This window comes from Myodes glareolus, chromosome 18, assembly GCF_982192425.1.
Source record: "Myodes glareolus chromosome 18, mMyoGla1.1, whole genome shotgun sequence".
Classification (NCBI taxonomy): Eukaryota; Metazoa; Chordata; class Mammalia; order Rodentia; family Cricetidae; genus Myodes; species Myodes glareolus.
Window position 1 is genome coordinate 23659029 of NC_142043.1, and position 16600 is coordinate 23675628.

The 16600-nt window shown below is 41.6% G+C and overlaps 1 protein-coding gene across 1 annotated transcript in view; it reads left to right on the plus strand.

The window, feature by feature from the left end:
* Nucleotides 1-425: 425 nt before the first annotated feature.
* The window catches only part of Lmbrd1 (LMBR1 domain containing 1), a 91050-nt gene continuing 74875 nt past the window's right edge, over nucleotides 426-16600 (plus strand). The window contains exons 1-2 of the mRNA XM_048430444.3: nucleotides 426-606; nucleotides 5980-6156. Of these exons, the coding sequence (XP_048286401.3) occupies nucleotides 547-606; nucleotides 5980-6156 (237 nt within the window). The 5' untranslated portion in view covers nucleotides 426-546. The remainder of the gene's footprint in view (nucleotides 607-5979; nucleotides 6157-16600) is intronic.

Here is a 16600-nt window from a genome sequence, read left to right on the forward strand (position 1 = left end):
AGTATGTTTATAGACTCCGATGTCTTGTGTGAAACTACCAGGGAAATTGATAGGTATTCGCAGATGAAAACATCACGTGATAACGAAGTGCCCTGATAAACAACGACGTGGCCTGGTCACCAGCAAATTATCAAGTCATTTGGACAGCTAGCATTCTTTTGTCCTGACTCATTCCTGCACCATGATGATTTCTGCTTGCATACTGGGAACAAAACCTCGTTTGGGGGAGTCATGGAGGCCCCTAAACCTCACTTGAACATTCAGTGGCACAGAATCCACTCTCGGTAGAGACTTTCGGAAACCACCAAGATCCCCCGGAACGCATTCTGCGCGTGGGCGGGCAGCGTGGTGACGTCACGGCGCGTCGGATGCGCCCCGCCCCGGTTCGGATGGTCGCCAGGGGACGCTCGCGGGTCGGGTCGCCTTGGCAACCTTCCGCTCCGCCCCTCCACCCCTTTAACCTTTAGGCTGCGCGGTTCCGGGTCCCTCTCCGTCCCTGTCCCTTCCCTCCCCTCCCCTTCGGGCCTATCGGAACCGGAAGCGAAGATGGCGGCGGCGGCGGCCGAGCTGGTGATCGGCTGGTGCATCTTCGGCCTCTTGCTCCTGGTAGGGGAGGCGCTCCGAGTTCTCCCGGGGTGCGGAGGTGGGAGGAGAAGGGCGGGCCAGCCCCGGCCCTGCGAGCCCGGAGAGCTTCCTCGCTCGTCCTGCTCTCTGCTGGGTCCGCGAGGGTCCCCAGAGGAAGGTGGGCGAGGCTCTGACTCCCGAGGTTTTCTCCCTAACTTCAGCCTCTGTCTCTTGTTTGAGGACGTGGCTGGAGGGTCTGTTTGGGGCCGAGCGACCCTCGGGGTGGAGAAGAGCGTGATGGCTTTGATTGGAGTCCGCGCCGCCTCTGTGCCAGTCTCCTGGGCGCTGCTTTGGTCACTTGTTTGTTTTTCTAAATGCCCCATTTCTCTACTCCCACCCGTGGGGTATTAAGTGCCCAGACTTCCCCGTGCTCATTGTGTGATTCTGCCTTGATGACGTGAATGTCACGTTCTAGATGTCACATTCCACTTAGAACATTATTAGCAGGAGTATAGCCAGTGTGACAGCCCTCCTGTCAGCCAGTGTTAGGGTACCCTAACACTGTGATTATACTACTACCTGTCTGGCCTCAGGTGCCGTCTTTCCAACCGTCTCGTCTTAGATTATTGAGTGCACAAACTCTACTGTAATGGCCCTGAATACTCTGGTTATCACTCTGCTATCCAAAGGCAATGGGCTCTGTTTAATTTGCTTCTCTTGGGGCCTTTCACGTTGTCAAGCCCTTCCCCTGCTCTTCAAAGACTTCAGTCCTACGGTTATTCAGTGTTTGCATTTTTGAAACACGTTGGACGTAGTTTGCCCGATTCCCTAGACTGACATTTATGTAGTGTGTTCTTCTAGTAGAGTTTTTCATCAAGAACCACATACACACAGCACTTGTGTAGCATGATCAGGGATCCTAAAACGAATCTTCAGTTCAAGGATAGTACCCTCACTTTTGCAAATCCCATTGCCCTGGACCATTCTTGGGGCATGGGAGTGTGAGGGGAGGGCTATTGGAAATCCCTAAGGTGTTAGTGGTGTAGTATCCAAAGCCATGCAGTCCTGTACTTAGAGAATTCACTGACTTTTCCAGTCCATTTATTTAAAAGAAAATAAACATGTAACCAGGATGAAAGTATAGTGGGACTGTTTTGATTAATGAAAAAAAATTAAATCACAGTAGTTTTGCTGTAGACCATAGAAGGATACAGAGGGAATAATAACATGACTTTTATAAAGGACTGACAAGTGGGAAACATGGATTTTTTAAGTATTGAAAGACAAAATATGATTTTGTAAATGACATAGAACTTGGGAGAGGCGTTGTTGGAAGAAAGTGCAAGCGGAAGCAGACTTTGGAAAGTTAGTGAAATTGCATCAGCAACAACTTTGAGACTGATAGAATTGAGCATAGGTGAGGTGCAAAAAATAGCGATTTATTCAAAATGTAGTTAATGTCAGTCTGTTTAGTGCTTGACTTATTAGAATGGATCTGTATTCACGTCTGCTTCTCATTCAGACTTGAAGTAAGTTATTTCGACTGAGATGTATGCACAAAATCTAGTGTGGAATCAGAAGTAGAGAATTGCTTTTGATGCTGGGAATGTTCTTTGCGACTGCACCAGAAGTCAGCAAACACCAGCGTCTTCAGGTTCTGTGTGCACTCTAAAACAGTGGGCATTTTCTTTACATTCATGACTGTTAGTCCAACTTGTGCTTTGAGCGACTCTTTTACCCACTCCTTTCTTTTTTCCATGCGATCTGTGTTTGCTACTCAGGAGGAGGTGCTGTTAACTAACTGAGGTGCATTCTCAAAACCTGGATACATGTATTATGTAATATCAGATGTTACGTTTATTAAATCACCACAGACCTTGTCAGAAATGTCCTGAGAAGTTCCAAGTACAGAAAAGTTGTCAAGCTCACAGTACTATGTACAAGTTTTGCAAAATTCTAATTCTCACTTGAAAGCTTGAAATTTTAAATTTCATTTTACTTATTCATTTGTGACATGTATATGTATGTTGGCCTGAGGGAGCAATGCAGGTGTGTGTGCGCGTGTGTGTGTGTGTGCGCGCGTACGTGTGTATGTGTGTGTACCTGCACTCGAGTGCACCAGGGTGTGTGGGTGGAGGCTGGAGGACAACTTCCTTCCCCTGTGTGGGTCTCGGGAGCAAACTCAGCTTTGGCAACAACACCTTTGCTGGCTAAACTCCCTCACTGACCCAAAAGCATGAATTTTGTCACTGGCAACAAGTACTGGTGGATGTATTAAGGTGATATTTTGTTGTTGTTCATGTGATAAAGTCCATTAAAAAGAAAGGGCGGTGGTGGTGCACACCTTTAATCCCAGCACTTGGGAGGCAGAGGCAGGTGGAGCTCTGTGAGTTCAAGGCCAGCCTGGTCTATAAGAGCTAGTTCCAGGACAGGCTCCAAAGCCACAGAGAAACCATGTCTCGAAAAATCAAAAATTAAAAAAATAAATAAATAAAGCAAAGCCTAAATCCCTCTAATTTCAGTGGATTTTCGAGGAAAGAATGCGGTTGCCTGAGGGAGGTTGCTTGGCTCTCAGCTCCTTTTAAGTGTTCAGAATCTTTGCCTGATAGCCACCACCAAACTTTGGTATACAAAAGGACGTTATGCATGCTTTTTATCTTACTGCAGAGTTTAAGTCTCATGAGTTGGAATTTAATAAGTGAATTTTCTGTTTCATCAAACATAGTAATAAGTTAGTGTGTGTGTGCGTGCGTGCGTGCGTGCGTGTGTGTGTGTGTGTGTGTGTGTGGTGAAGAGTGCAGACTCCGGGGCGCTTTGGTCCCATTGTCTTGTTTCATGATAATATATCAACAGTGTTACCTGCAGTGGTTTATAAGTCATGCACCTGAATGTCAGAACGGGTTTTTAAAATGATGTATTATTCTGAGAGTAGTTTTCAGTTTTTGAATCTCTAGAAACACAGGATCTGCAGACTTCTCATTTTGAGAACGATTGTCAGTTGTGTAGAGAGGGTCAAGTAATGAGTGTTTCCTTTTTACGATCTTTGACAAACAAAATGGATGTTAGTTTCTAGGACCACATGCAGAATAATTACGCTTGGTCCCTTATGCTCTAAAATGTAAGCACTTTTACTGACTTCCCCATGTTCTCAGTAATTTGGCCTACGCCACCTTCCAGCTCCTTCTGTTACTACAGAGGCAAGTAGTAACAGATAAATAAAATGTGTATATCACACATTTATTAGTGTTCTTGAGGTGTGGGCATCACCTGTGGAGTTGTGACCACTACATAGTCTGTGGGCAGCCCCTCTGAAGTAGTCTAATAAACTCCCTGGGAGCATCTCTGCTGCTTAGTTTGACAAAACTCTTTAGTGTTCTCATTCTTTCCTCTACCCCCGTTGGTTCTCAACCTTGGCCGTTTGTTAAAACCATCTAGGGAGCTTTTAAAATCCTAGTGCCCAGAACAATTAAATCCAAACTGGGAAGAGTTGGAGAACTATTTAAAATTTTTTCCCTGGTTTAATAATAGCTTTTTAAAAGAAAAGAAAATGCCCTGAGGCGTTATTTTATGAGGTATTAACTACAATGCCATTTGTTAAGCAGTTACTGTAGCTATGCAGTGTGCTACACAATGGCTCCTTTAATCTTGAAAACCCCCATTCGAAGAGTTTTGGTTCTTAGAGGCCAGGAGAATTGGTTCATGATACAGTTACTATTGTCATCTGTAGCATAACCTAAAAGAAAACATGGGGTCCTCTTAAAATAGCCAAAACCTCTTGCTTGGCGATTCTACCTGGCAGCTCTTTGTAGCTTGTCTCTCTGAGGTTAGGATATGCTTTCTGTACGCTTGCTTTCAGCTTCAGCTTGGGAAAAAATGCCCATGAGTCTTTCCTGAGATCTGTAAACGAATGCACTGAGCGCTGTGTTAAGTGCTATTCAGTGTAGAGAGAAGAGACTTAGCTTCCAGTGAGTTCAAAATGAACTTAAAGAAAGTTTACAAGAATTTTGAATTCACCTTAGAAACTTATTACATGTTAATATAACATTTTATGGACAGTAACTTCCTGAAAACGAAACAAACCAACAAAAAGTTTGAACTTTTAAACCAGAATTTGAGCTTAAGTCATCTTTGCTGTGATTGTATATATTATTATTGTTGTTGTTATTTTGCCTAACATCTAGCTTCTTTTCACCAATTTTTTTTCCTTTTTGTAAATAACAATATTGAAATGACAGCAATAGGAATGACATGCAGCTTTAATGGATTTCAAATGCAATGAGCCAAGTGAAAGAAACTAGACCGAAAAGATGAACTGTAACATGAATACATAATGGCATTTGAGAAATGATACAAAGTGTAGGAACAGATTTCAGGTAGTAGTGGTTGGGGCGGGACATGTAGAGTGAGGTTAGCCAAGACAAATCAGAATGTTCAGTTTAGTGGAAACATCTTGGTATCTTAATTGTGGTAGGATTTGGACGCTTACAGAAAGAGTTAGATGATACAAAGTAAGTTTGTATCTCTGCACTCTGACAGATCTTGTTTAGAACAGTGATTCTTGTAAAGCCCCGACTCTAGAGGATCCGTATAAATTGGTTGATTTGCTGTGGAGTAGGGGATGCATAAAGGTATTTAAAAACTACTAAGATAACTAGCTTGCAGTAAGGGCTGAGGACACTGACTTAGTATGTATCGGCAACTCTCTGTTATGGGGTAGAACATAGGAGCTCAAAATGTAGTTCCTGACCACTGCCACGATCATGTCCGTTAACATGGAGATGTTTGGAGCCTACCTGGGCCTCTAATTATGAACCTCTGGGAGGTGGGCCCAGCACCCTGCCTCAGCAGGTCCCCTGTAGGATCCCAATGCTGCCTAGTGATGTAGAAGCCTAGGACTTATGTATGCTCTAGAAAGGTCTAAAGAATGCCACTCAGCTAAAGATGTCAACTCCATTGCCTCTGGGCACAGTTTTCACAGGAAAACTTGTTAGGCACATGAATCTGTTTTCATTATTGGCTTTTCTTAAATGCCCTTTAAAGTTTGCATTACAGCTTTTGTGTGGTGATTAGCAGCTAACTTCTAGGTGGATGGCATCTGTGGGCTGTAATTTCTGGTACATTTCCTTTAGATTGGACAGAGATATTGGGGCATGACATTGCATGTAAGTGTTAATGTTTGGTGTGGACGTATGCATGTATGCATTACTCCACTGTTATTCATAGATGTATGGACTTACGTAAAATTGTACTGCGTTTTCATTCATAAGTAGACTTTAACTTTATATCTTGTGCAAGTTAATAAAAGTTTTCTTTACACATGTAAAAGAACTTTTGGCCAAATTCCAAATACATGCTGATGTTAGTGCTAAAGGTTGTATGAGGTAGTAATAGGTCTTGCTTTTTGCTGTGTTTCAGGCTATTTTGGCATTTTGCTGGATATATGTTCGTAAATACCAGAGTCAGCGGGAGAGTGAAGTTGTCTCCACTGTAACAGCTATTTTCTCATTGGCAGTTGCACTGATTACGTCAGCACTTCTGCCAGTGGACATATTTTTGGTTTCTTACATGAAAAATCAAAATGGTACATTTAAGGTAAGTGTTGCTATGCTTTGTGGTTATTTTTTCCTTGTGGGACTTAGCAGTTGTTTCTTTAGCAAACCAGTGTATTTTGTTTTCTCTCTCCCCCCCCTTCCTTTCTTTCCTTGTCTCTCTGTCTCTCTCTCTGACTCTCTCTCTGTCTCTCTCTCTCTGTGTGCCTTTGCATAGTCATGTAGAGTCCAGACTACAGAGTCAAACATCTTCTGTGCCTGACCCCGAAGCTCGGTGTTTAGGCAAGGCTGGTGGGTCACATTGCCTTCCCACATTCCCTGTCTCTGCCCCCACCCGCCCAATGCTGAGAATATAGGTGTGGGCTGCCATGCTTGGCTTGCATGTGGGTGCTGAGGATCTAAACATTACATTACACATTACACAGCAAGCTAGCATTCGTTGCCACCGAACAATCCCTCCAGTCCTGTTTTCTTGTGTGGGAATAGGTAAGTGTAGAAATGAACCGTAGGGAATGCCAACACAAGTGCTAGACTAGGTGCAGATAACTGTCTTATATGAGAATCGTCTGTATTGGGAGTCATTTTTTTCAATGTGAAAATACTTCATTACAATTGCTTTTATTTTTGTGCTTCTTATAATTTCTTTGCAGCATATTTGATTTTATTGACAGTGATGGCACAAGTAAATGTTTTAGAAGGACTTTAGTAACGACAGAACAGCATGTACTTCATAGAGTATAGAGAGAGTTTGCTATGCTAGCAGCCATTAGATGTAGCAGAGTGATTTTGGCCAAGATAATTAACTTTTCTCCACTTTGGGTTCCTCATTTTAAAAAGGAAACACATAGCTTGGAGGAAGTTCTTTTTTAGTTATGTAAATTTATTTTGTTCCTTACTGGCTCAGCCTCTGTGAAGTGGGTATGTCAGTATCTGCATATGGTACTTAATAAGTAGACATTTTTTAGTTTCAGTAATTGGTAGTATTTTGATGACTCTGATTTTGGTCCAAATGCCTTCAGTAGTTGATAACTCTTTTGTGACTATGTTTGGGTATATTCTGACTGTTACAGAAACTGAAATTTCTTTTTCTCCTGTAGGGCAGACTCCCAGTAAGTGTTAATGGAGTCTTAGTGTGTGCCAGAGTGTAGTGTTGGGAGGATAGTTCTTGGCATCACCTGTATTGCATCTGTCTATTAAATGTGTACATACATTGGGCTCCTTTGACCTCCCAAGCAGTCCTATGAGGTAGTTAGATTACCTATGGCTTTAGGGGTCAAAAAACAAAACAGAGGTTAAGCCTGAAAATATAAAAAAAAATGAGCTCTACTATCTGCCTCTAGAGGTATTCTCTCATTTATTTTGTTTTTGTGGGGGAAGATGCCCTTTTAATAAATATACTTTTCAGCGAAGAGTCTCTTCCTGTCTTCATTTATTTTCATCCAATTTTTCATTTAATTTACATTTTGTGTTTTACACTGAGACATTTTAGGAGGAGATGATTATCTTCAATGGTTTCATTAGATTTTTTTGTTAATTTTTTTTAAATTGTTGGTCAAGAAGTAAATAACCTTAATGATTTTGGATACAGGTAATTAAGTAATTTATCTTAGCATTACGAGGCCATTTTCTCTGATGTCATTTTAGTATTAAATTATATAGAAGTGTCTAATTTCTTGTGATTGTGGTTGGGTACACAGCTGTGTTTCTTAGATAAATGATTCTGACATTGTAAGAACGTGGGGGTGTTTTTATTTTGAAGAAGTATAATGAAATCCAGGAAGTACATAATTATCAACTTCTGGGATGTTTTTCTCCCTGCAGTCTGTGAAATTAATGCATATGTGTATGTGTGTGCATAACTGTTCTGACATAGTACAAGCAGTGTAATTACCCCTTGCATAATTACTGCTTGAACCGAGATTGGGTTTAGTTTTGAATTTTGAATATTTATTTATACATTATAGAAAACTGTTTTTATCTTTGAATTTCTGAAGTAAATATTTCTATGAGCTTATGAACTTTGTTACGTATTGTTGATGTTTGGTACTCACGCCTAAATTAGTAGCCTTTTTCTGGGTTGCAGTTATTTTCCTTCTTAAACGTTCAGTCTGTGTTCATTAGTTTTCCTTCTTTTCTCAGTGCTAGGGATCAGACTCGGGGTTAGCACACGCAGGCCGGTACTTTACCAGTGAGCTGCTTCCCTAGCCTTGGTATTGTTTACTTTGGGAAATCTTGTTTTACTTATAAGAAGAGTTGAAGCATTTTCCTTCTGACTGGGCATGTGGTTCATAGGCAGAACACTTGCCAAGCATGTCTGCAACCTTGGACTCTGGATTCGAATCCAGTTTTCATATCTTATTGTCTCTAGTTTGTTTATTTTTAGCTCCTATAATCTAAATGCTGTGATAGTATTTTTCGTTGGTAACTTTTACTTGACTTCGAATGTTACTTTTATTTTTGTCATCATCATCATTATCATCTCCATGTGTAACCCTGGTTGGCCAGAAGACCTCCACCCGCCTCAGGCTCTCGAGCACAGGGATGACAGATAAACGTCGTCGTCATCACACCCAGCCCCACGTGTGTTCTCATGTGCGTGTACGCACTGTGTCTTTTATTCCTGAAATTCTGTTCTCGTTTGAAGCCTAATTGCTGCCTCACCAAAGTAAAAACGGAAAAGACAAAGTTTCTTCGTAGCCCAATCTTCTTTCCAAGTTCTTGCTCCGTTCTGTTCGGTGCACAGTGAAAGTCAAATCCAAGATTGTGACGGTTGCTTCTGTAGACTTTAGGCTGCAATTGTAAGTTGTCATGCTGAGTAGAGATGAGCTACTGCCTTCTAGTTGTTTTCCACACTGGATGATGCAATATCCTAGTGTGCATTTTCACACCTTCATGAATATGTACTATATACGCCATCTTTCTCCATTTCCACCTCGTATATTTTGAATCTTTTAAACTCACGGCTTTGCTTTCAGAGTTTGATTATTTGTAGTGATGCTAACTCTGCAGAGGTACAGGTGCTGCTTCTCCCTGTGTGGCAGTCCACACTGTTTCCCTGTTCTCGTCTAACCCTACTGGTGTCCTCACCGTTCGATGCCAGGTGTGTGTGGTAATGCCGGAGTGGTTTCTGCTAACATTTTTTCAAATGTGATAATATAGATGAATTTAGCATAATAATTTGTTCCTAACTTTTTGGTTTTTTGATACAGGGTTTCTCTGTGTTAAGTCTTGACTGTCCTGGAACTCACTTTGTAGATCAGGCTGACCTTGAATAAAGATATAATAAAGTAGAAGTGTACTGATAAAATTTATGACTCGACACTGATGTGAACAATGTTATGTTTTTACAACATGTGTGGATTTTAAAAATTATCCAAGCTACAGCCTTAGAATGTTTGGTGTTTTGGTGCTGACTGTATCTTCCCTCCTGTCTTGATTAATCACCTTATGCCTTTTATTATTTTTATGTGTCTAATTTGACGCTACTCTTGCTCCTATTTTAATTGTGATAATGACACCCTGGAGCTTTTTCGCTTCCTGAACCCTAAGAGTCAGTTCAGTGTGGGCGGTGAGGGGAGGAAGTTGGGCTAGGGAATGCTGATGATGTTTGAGGGCTTTAATTTATAGCAGTGGGTTCTCATGTGTAGGCTGACCCCTTTGGCAAACGTCTGTCTTCAAAAATGTTTACATTATGATTCATAACAGTAGCAAAATTACAGTTATGAAATAACAAGGAAAATAATGTTATGGTTGGGGGGTCCTCCCACCATGAGGAACTATATTAAAGGGTCACAGCATTGGGAAGTTTGAGAGACACTGTGAGAGGGAAGTGGAGGGGCAGTGCAGGTACTTTCACTCGCGGTGGTTATGTGTTCCTCTCTCTGTGTCTTATGATGAAAGTTATTGGAGTTGTGTGTGTTATGAATCAGAGAAGGAAGTTTTTTTTTTTTTTGAGACAAGAAAGGGTAACGTTGTAAGAGTAGTGTCCTGAAGAAGGAAGGGGCTGGAGATCTCAATATGATTGTGATACAGAGGAAATTGGGGTCCCCTCTAGGGGTTCTTGGTCTCACTAATAAAGGATTTAAGAGTAGACTCAAGTGGAAACTGCAGAACAATTTTATTAGCATTTAAAAGTCTGGCCAGCTGTGAACTTCCACTGCTGTGCAGAGGAGAAGGTAAAAGCCATGCCATTTAAGCTGGCATGGAGGGCAGACACATGGAGATGAAGGGGAGGGGGATTAAGAGAAACATTAGGGGAACCCAAAGTGATAGGGAAAGCATACTGAGAAAGAAGGAAGTGAGGCACTCTAAGGGGGAAACGCAGACTGGCTTACAGGATGCATGGCTGTGGACTCCAGTACATGTGTACTCCAGTACAGTATTTCAGCAAGAACTAAGGTGTCTTTAGCATGGATTGAGGTGAGCCCACTGTCTTAGGAGGATTGTCCTCTGCTAACTCGGGTGTTAGGTCTCCGCCCAGGCCATAGACCCTATTCTCTTGACCAGGAGTTTTCCTTATGAGACTTTTATTGCTACTCTAACAGGAGGAGTGACTATAAAGTAGTGTGGACACTTTGAAGGAGGCCAGGCCTAAAATTTGAGTGCAAATAGAGATCAGTTTTAGATTTGTTAGTAAGTTGAGTCATGTCTGTATTTCAGAGTCAGAACTCTGAGACCTACTTCTAAGTGACTGCTTCCCTAGTCTTGGTGTTTTGCCCTGGATAATTGTTGTAGAAGACTCTCCAACACTGTACTACCTGTAGCATTGGACTTCCCTTCCCCTCTGCCAGCTTCTGATGTCTCAGGACATTGCCGATGCCCTGAGAGAAAGAAATCGTTCCTGACTTAGAAGCTCTTTCCCAAGGTGAGGCTATTACATGAGAGTGGGGAGGGCTGTGTTGGAGCTCAAGTTGGACAGAGAGGTCAAAGTTATCCTCAAGAATAGCAAAGGAGGGAGCTGGAGAGATGGCTCAGCGGTTAAGAACACTGCCTGCTCTTCCAAAGGTCCTGAGTTCAATTCCCAGCAACCATATGGTGGCACACGACCATCTAAAATGATATCTGATGTCCTCTTATGGCCTGCAGGCAGACACACACACATAGAATATTGTATACATAATAAATAAATAAAATATTTAAAAAAAAGAATAGCAAAGGAAATATGTGTACACATGTTATGCCCTTTATTTGTGGAATCCAGAACCCTCCTGAAATATTCCAGTCTGTTAGTCTCTAGTCCTAGTTCTTGATTGTTCCCCATTCCTCTGACCTTTAAATAGCTGAAGTTCCCATTAGTTTCTGCTCTGGGAGACAAGAGCTTACAAACCATATCAAGGCCATAGCAGTTCCCAAAGTGTGCTAGAAGGAAGGCTGTCTAAAATCAGACCCTCGGGAGGCAGGGCAGCATAGAAAGCCAATACACTAATCACCTTTGCATCCTGTTGTGTACTTTACACATACTTGGAGCTTCAAAATAACAGCAGTTTAACTGGACTATTGTCTTAAAAAATGAGTTAGACAGAAGAGCCCTCTAAATTAAAAGATGTTAAAATTCAATGAATATTTTCCATTAAATTACTTTTATACTTTGTGTCCTTAATTTATATTTTGAAATTGTGGAATTTCCAAGTTTTTACTTTAAGTGGTTTTCAGTGAGGACAGCACTTCTCCCTTAGATTGTCTGGGAAATGTGTTGGAGCTTCTATGATGTGTAACAAAGAAAAAGAGAGAAATACAGTTACCCTCCAGCTCACTGATATGATCATCTTTGTAGGCCTGTTTGTTGGGGTTTCTGTCCTGCCCGATACCCCACAGCTGGCAAGCCCCAAAGAAAATCACACGGAGATCTCCATAAGTTATAAAACTGATTGGCCCATTAGCTCAGGCTTCTTGTTAACTCCTGTAGCTTATATTAACCCATTGTTCTTATCTATGCTAGCCACATGGCTCAGTACCTTTTTCAGTTGGCAGGTCACATGTTGCTTCTTCGGTGGTCTGGGATGGACTGGGAGGAATCAGCTTCCTCCGTCCCAGAATTCTCCTGTTCTCATTGCGTCACTTCTACTTCCTGTCTGGTTTTCCCGCCTATACTTCCTGCCTGGCCAATCAGCATTTATTTAAAATATGATTGACAGAGTACAGACAATTCTCCTACACTACAACTTAATTAAGATCCTTTTTTAGTTTTCGACTTTGATATATAAAGAATCATGAGGGACGCCTGGCTCTGAGGAACTGACACTCAGGATTGTGTCTGTTCTCATTTGGGGTCTTAGGATGGTGATACAAAAATGTTCTCCTGGGCCATAGATTTTTTTTTTTTTTGAAAGTAATTTTATTAAATTATAAAAAGTTTCCATTTACGCCCCTCCTCCCAACGCCCTCCCACTCCCCCCCTCCCTCTCCTCCTCCCTCTTTGTCCCCAAGGGCAGTCAGGGTCTCCTGCCCTGTGGGAAGTCCAAGTTCCTCCCCCTTCCCTCCAGGTCCAGGAAGGTGAGCATCCAAACAGACTGGATCCCAAAAATCCAGTATATGCAGAAGAAACCAGTCCCAGTGTCATTGTCAATGGCTTCTCAGAAAGACTGCAGGCCAGCCACATTCAGAAAATCCGGCCACATTCAGAGAATCTGGTTGGATCACATGCTCGTTCAGTCACGGTCCATCTGGCCTTGGTAAACTCTCATTAGATCCGACCCCTTGTATCAGTGGGTGATAGTATCCCTCGCAGTCCTTCGTCATTTTCTTCCTCCTTCTGCTCCTCATTTGGATCTTGGGGGGCTCAGTTCGGTGCTCCAACGCGGGCCTCCATCTGTATCGCCATCCAACGCCAGATGAAGGATCTATGGTGATAAGCAAAATATTCATCAGTATGGTCCCGGGCCAAGGCCGGTTCAGGGACCCCCTCCTCTGTCCAGAGAACAATCTGGGGATCTCTCCTTGGACCTGGGATCCCATATATAATCAAGTTTCCTGTAAACTCTAAAATAACTCCCTTAGTTGAAATATATTCTTCCCTGATCCCACATTCATCCTTCCTCCCTTCCCCCCATCTCGGTCAACCGAGCTTTCTCCATTCCTCCCCTACTCCCTTCTCTCTAACCCTCTCCCCTTCCAACAACCCTCCCACCCCCCCACCCCCCCATGCACCCAAGGTTACCTGGGACTCTTGACTATTTCCTACCTCCTGGCGGATAGCTAAATAATCTTCATCAGGTTCGTCTTCTTATTTAGCTTCTCTAGGATCATGAATAATAGGCTCAAAGACCTTAAATTATGGTTAGAATCCACTTATGAGTGAATACATACCGTGTTCCTCTTTTTGGGTCTGGCTTACCTCACTCAGTAAAGCGTTTTCTATGTCCATCCATTTGCATGCAAAATTCAAGATGTCATTATTTTTTACCGCTGAGTAAAACTCTAATGTGTATATGTTCCACACCTTTTTTAACCATTCTTCTATTGAGGGGCACCTAGGCTGTTTCCAGGTTCTGGCTATTACAAATAGTGCTGCTATGAACATAGTTGAACAAACACTTTTGTAGTATGTTTGGGAATCTCTAGGGTATATTCCCAAGAGAGGAATTGCTGGGTCCTGAGGGAGGTTGACTCCCAGTTTCCTGAGAAACCGCCACACTGATTTCCAAAGTGGCTGCACAAGTTTGCATTCCCACCAACAATGGATGAGTGTTCCCCTCATTCCACATCCTCTCCAGCATAGGCTATCATTGGTGTTTTTAACTTTAGCTATTCTGACAGGTGTAAGATGGTATCTCAAAGTGGTTTTGATTTGCATTTCCCTGATCGCTAAGGAGGTTGAGCATGACCTTAAGTGTCTTCTGGCCATTCGAAGTTCATCTGTTGTGAATTCTCTGTTCAGATCAGTACCCCATTTTTTAATTGGGTTAATTAGAGTTTTAGTGTCTAGTTTCTTGAGTTCTTTGTATATTCTGGAGATCAGACCTTTGTCTGATGAGGGGTTGGTGAAGATCTTCTCCCAGTCAGAAGGCAGCCTTTTTGTCCTACTGACAGTGTCCTTTGCTTTACAGAAGCTTCCCAGTTTCAGTAGATCCCATTTATTCATTGTTTCTCTTATTGTCTGTGCTGCTGGGGTCCTACTTAGGAAGAGGCCTCCTGTGCCTAAATCTTGTAGACTACTTCCCACTTTCTCTTCTATCAGGTTCAAAGTGGACGGATTAATGTTGATGTCTTTAATCCATTTGGACTTGATTTTTGTGCATGGTGATAGATATGGATCTACTTTCATTTTTTTACAGATTGACATCCAGTTATGCCAGCACCATTTGTTAAAGATGCTTTCCTTCTTCCATTGTATACCTTTAGCTCCCTTGTCGAAAATTAGGTGTTCATAAGTTTGTGGGTTAATATCTGGGTCTTCTATTCGATTCCATAGGTCGACTTCTCTGTTCTTATGCCAATACCAAGCTGTTTTCAATACTGTAGCTCTATAATAGAGTTTGAAGTCAGGGATGGTAATGCCTCCAGAAGTTCTTTTATTGTATAAGATTGTTTTGGCTATCCTGGGTTTTTTGTTTTTCCATATAAACTTGATTAATGTTCTCTCAAGGTCTGTGAAGAAGTTTGATGGGATTTTGATGGGGATTGCATTGAATCTGTAGATTGCTTTTGGTAGAATTGCCATTTTTACTATGTTGATTCTCCCAATCCAAGAGCAGGGGAGGTCTTTCCATTTTCTGGTATCCTCCTCAATTTCTCTTTTCAAAGGCTTAAAGTTCTTGTCAAATAGGTCTTTCACATCCTTGGTTAGAGTGACCCGAAGAACTAGAAGCTGTTATCAAAAATCTCCCTACCAAAAAAAGCCCAGGACCAGATGGTTTCAATGCAGAATTCTACCAGAACTTCCAGGAAGAGCTAATACCTATACTCCTTAATGTATTCCACAATATAGAAAAAGAAAAGTCACTGCCAAACTCCCTTTATGAAGCTGCAGTCACCCTAATACCAAAACCACACAAAGACACAACCAAGAAAGAGAATTACAGGCCAATCTCACTCATGAACATCGATGCGAAAATTCTCAATAAAATACTGGCAAACCGAATCCAAGAACACATTAGAAAAATCATCCATTATGATCAAGTAGGCTTCATCCCAGAGATGCAGGGATGGTTCAACATACGCAAATCTATCAATGTAATCCATCATATAAATAAACTGAAAGAAAAAAATCATATGATCATTTCATTGGATGCTGAAAAAGCGTTTGACAAAATTCAACACCCATTTGTGATAAAGGTGTTGGAGAGACTGGGGATACAAGGATCATACCTAAATATAATAAAAGCAATATACAGCAAGCCGACAGCTAACATCAAATTGAATGGAGAGAAACTCAAAGCCTTTCCACTAAAATCAGGAACACGACAAGGCTGTCCACTCTCTCCATACCTCTTCAATATAGTGCTTGAAGTTCTAGCAATAGCAATAAGACAACATAAGGGGATCAAGGGGATTCGAATTGGAAAGGATGAAGTTAAACTTTCGTTATTTGCTGACGATATGATAGTGTACATAAGCGACCCCAAAAACTCTACCAAAGAACTCCTACAGCTGATAAACACCTTTAGTAACGTGGCAGGATACAAGATCAACTCCAAAAAATCAGTGGCACTCCTATACACAAAGGATAAAGAAACGGAGAGGGAAATCAGAGAAACATCACCTTTCACGATAGCCACAAACACCATAAAATATCTTGGGCCATAGATTTTTCAGTGCTTTGCTATGGTAGGCAGTGATCTTACTTACAATTTCAGTTTCTTTGTGTTTGGATGTCTTCCTTTGTTGGGTTTTTAAAGAGAGAAGTTAAATGCGTTGAAACTGTTGGGTACAATGTGTTCTGTTCGCCTTAATTTCAAGTACTCCAGGCCACTTTTTCTTAAGTAGACCTTAGGTTTTAGTATTTACGTGATATTTTATCTTAAAAATTCTTGATAAACTTTTTCTCATTTTTCCTCTGGTCAATGATGTCTTCAGCTTTTTTTGTTTGTTTGTTTTATTTGTTTTTTTCTTTTCCTTTTTTTATTGATATTTATTGAACTCTACATTTTTCTCTGCTCCCCTCCCCGCCTCTTGCCTCTCCCTCTTCAACCCTTCCCCAAGATCCCCATGCTCCCAATTTACTCAGGAGATGTTGTCTTTTTCTACTTTCTACTTCTCATGTAGATTAGATCTATGTAAGTCTCTCAGTGCCCTCATTGTTGTCTAAGTTCTCTGAGATTGTGGTTTGTAGGCTGGCTTTCTTTGCTTTATGTTTAAAAACCACCTATTATTGAGTACATGTGGTAATTGTCTTTCTGTGTCTGGGTTACCTCACTCAAAATAATGTTTTCTAGCTTCACCCATTTTTCTGCAAAATTCAAGCTGTCATTTTTTCTGCTGTGTAGTACTCCGTTGTGTAAATGTACCACATTTTTCTTATCCATTCTTCGATCGAAGAACCTGTGAAG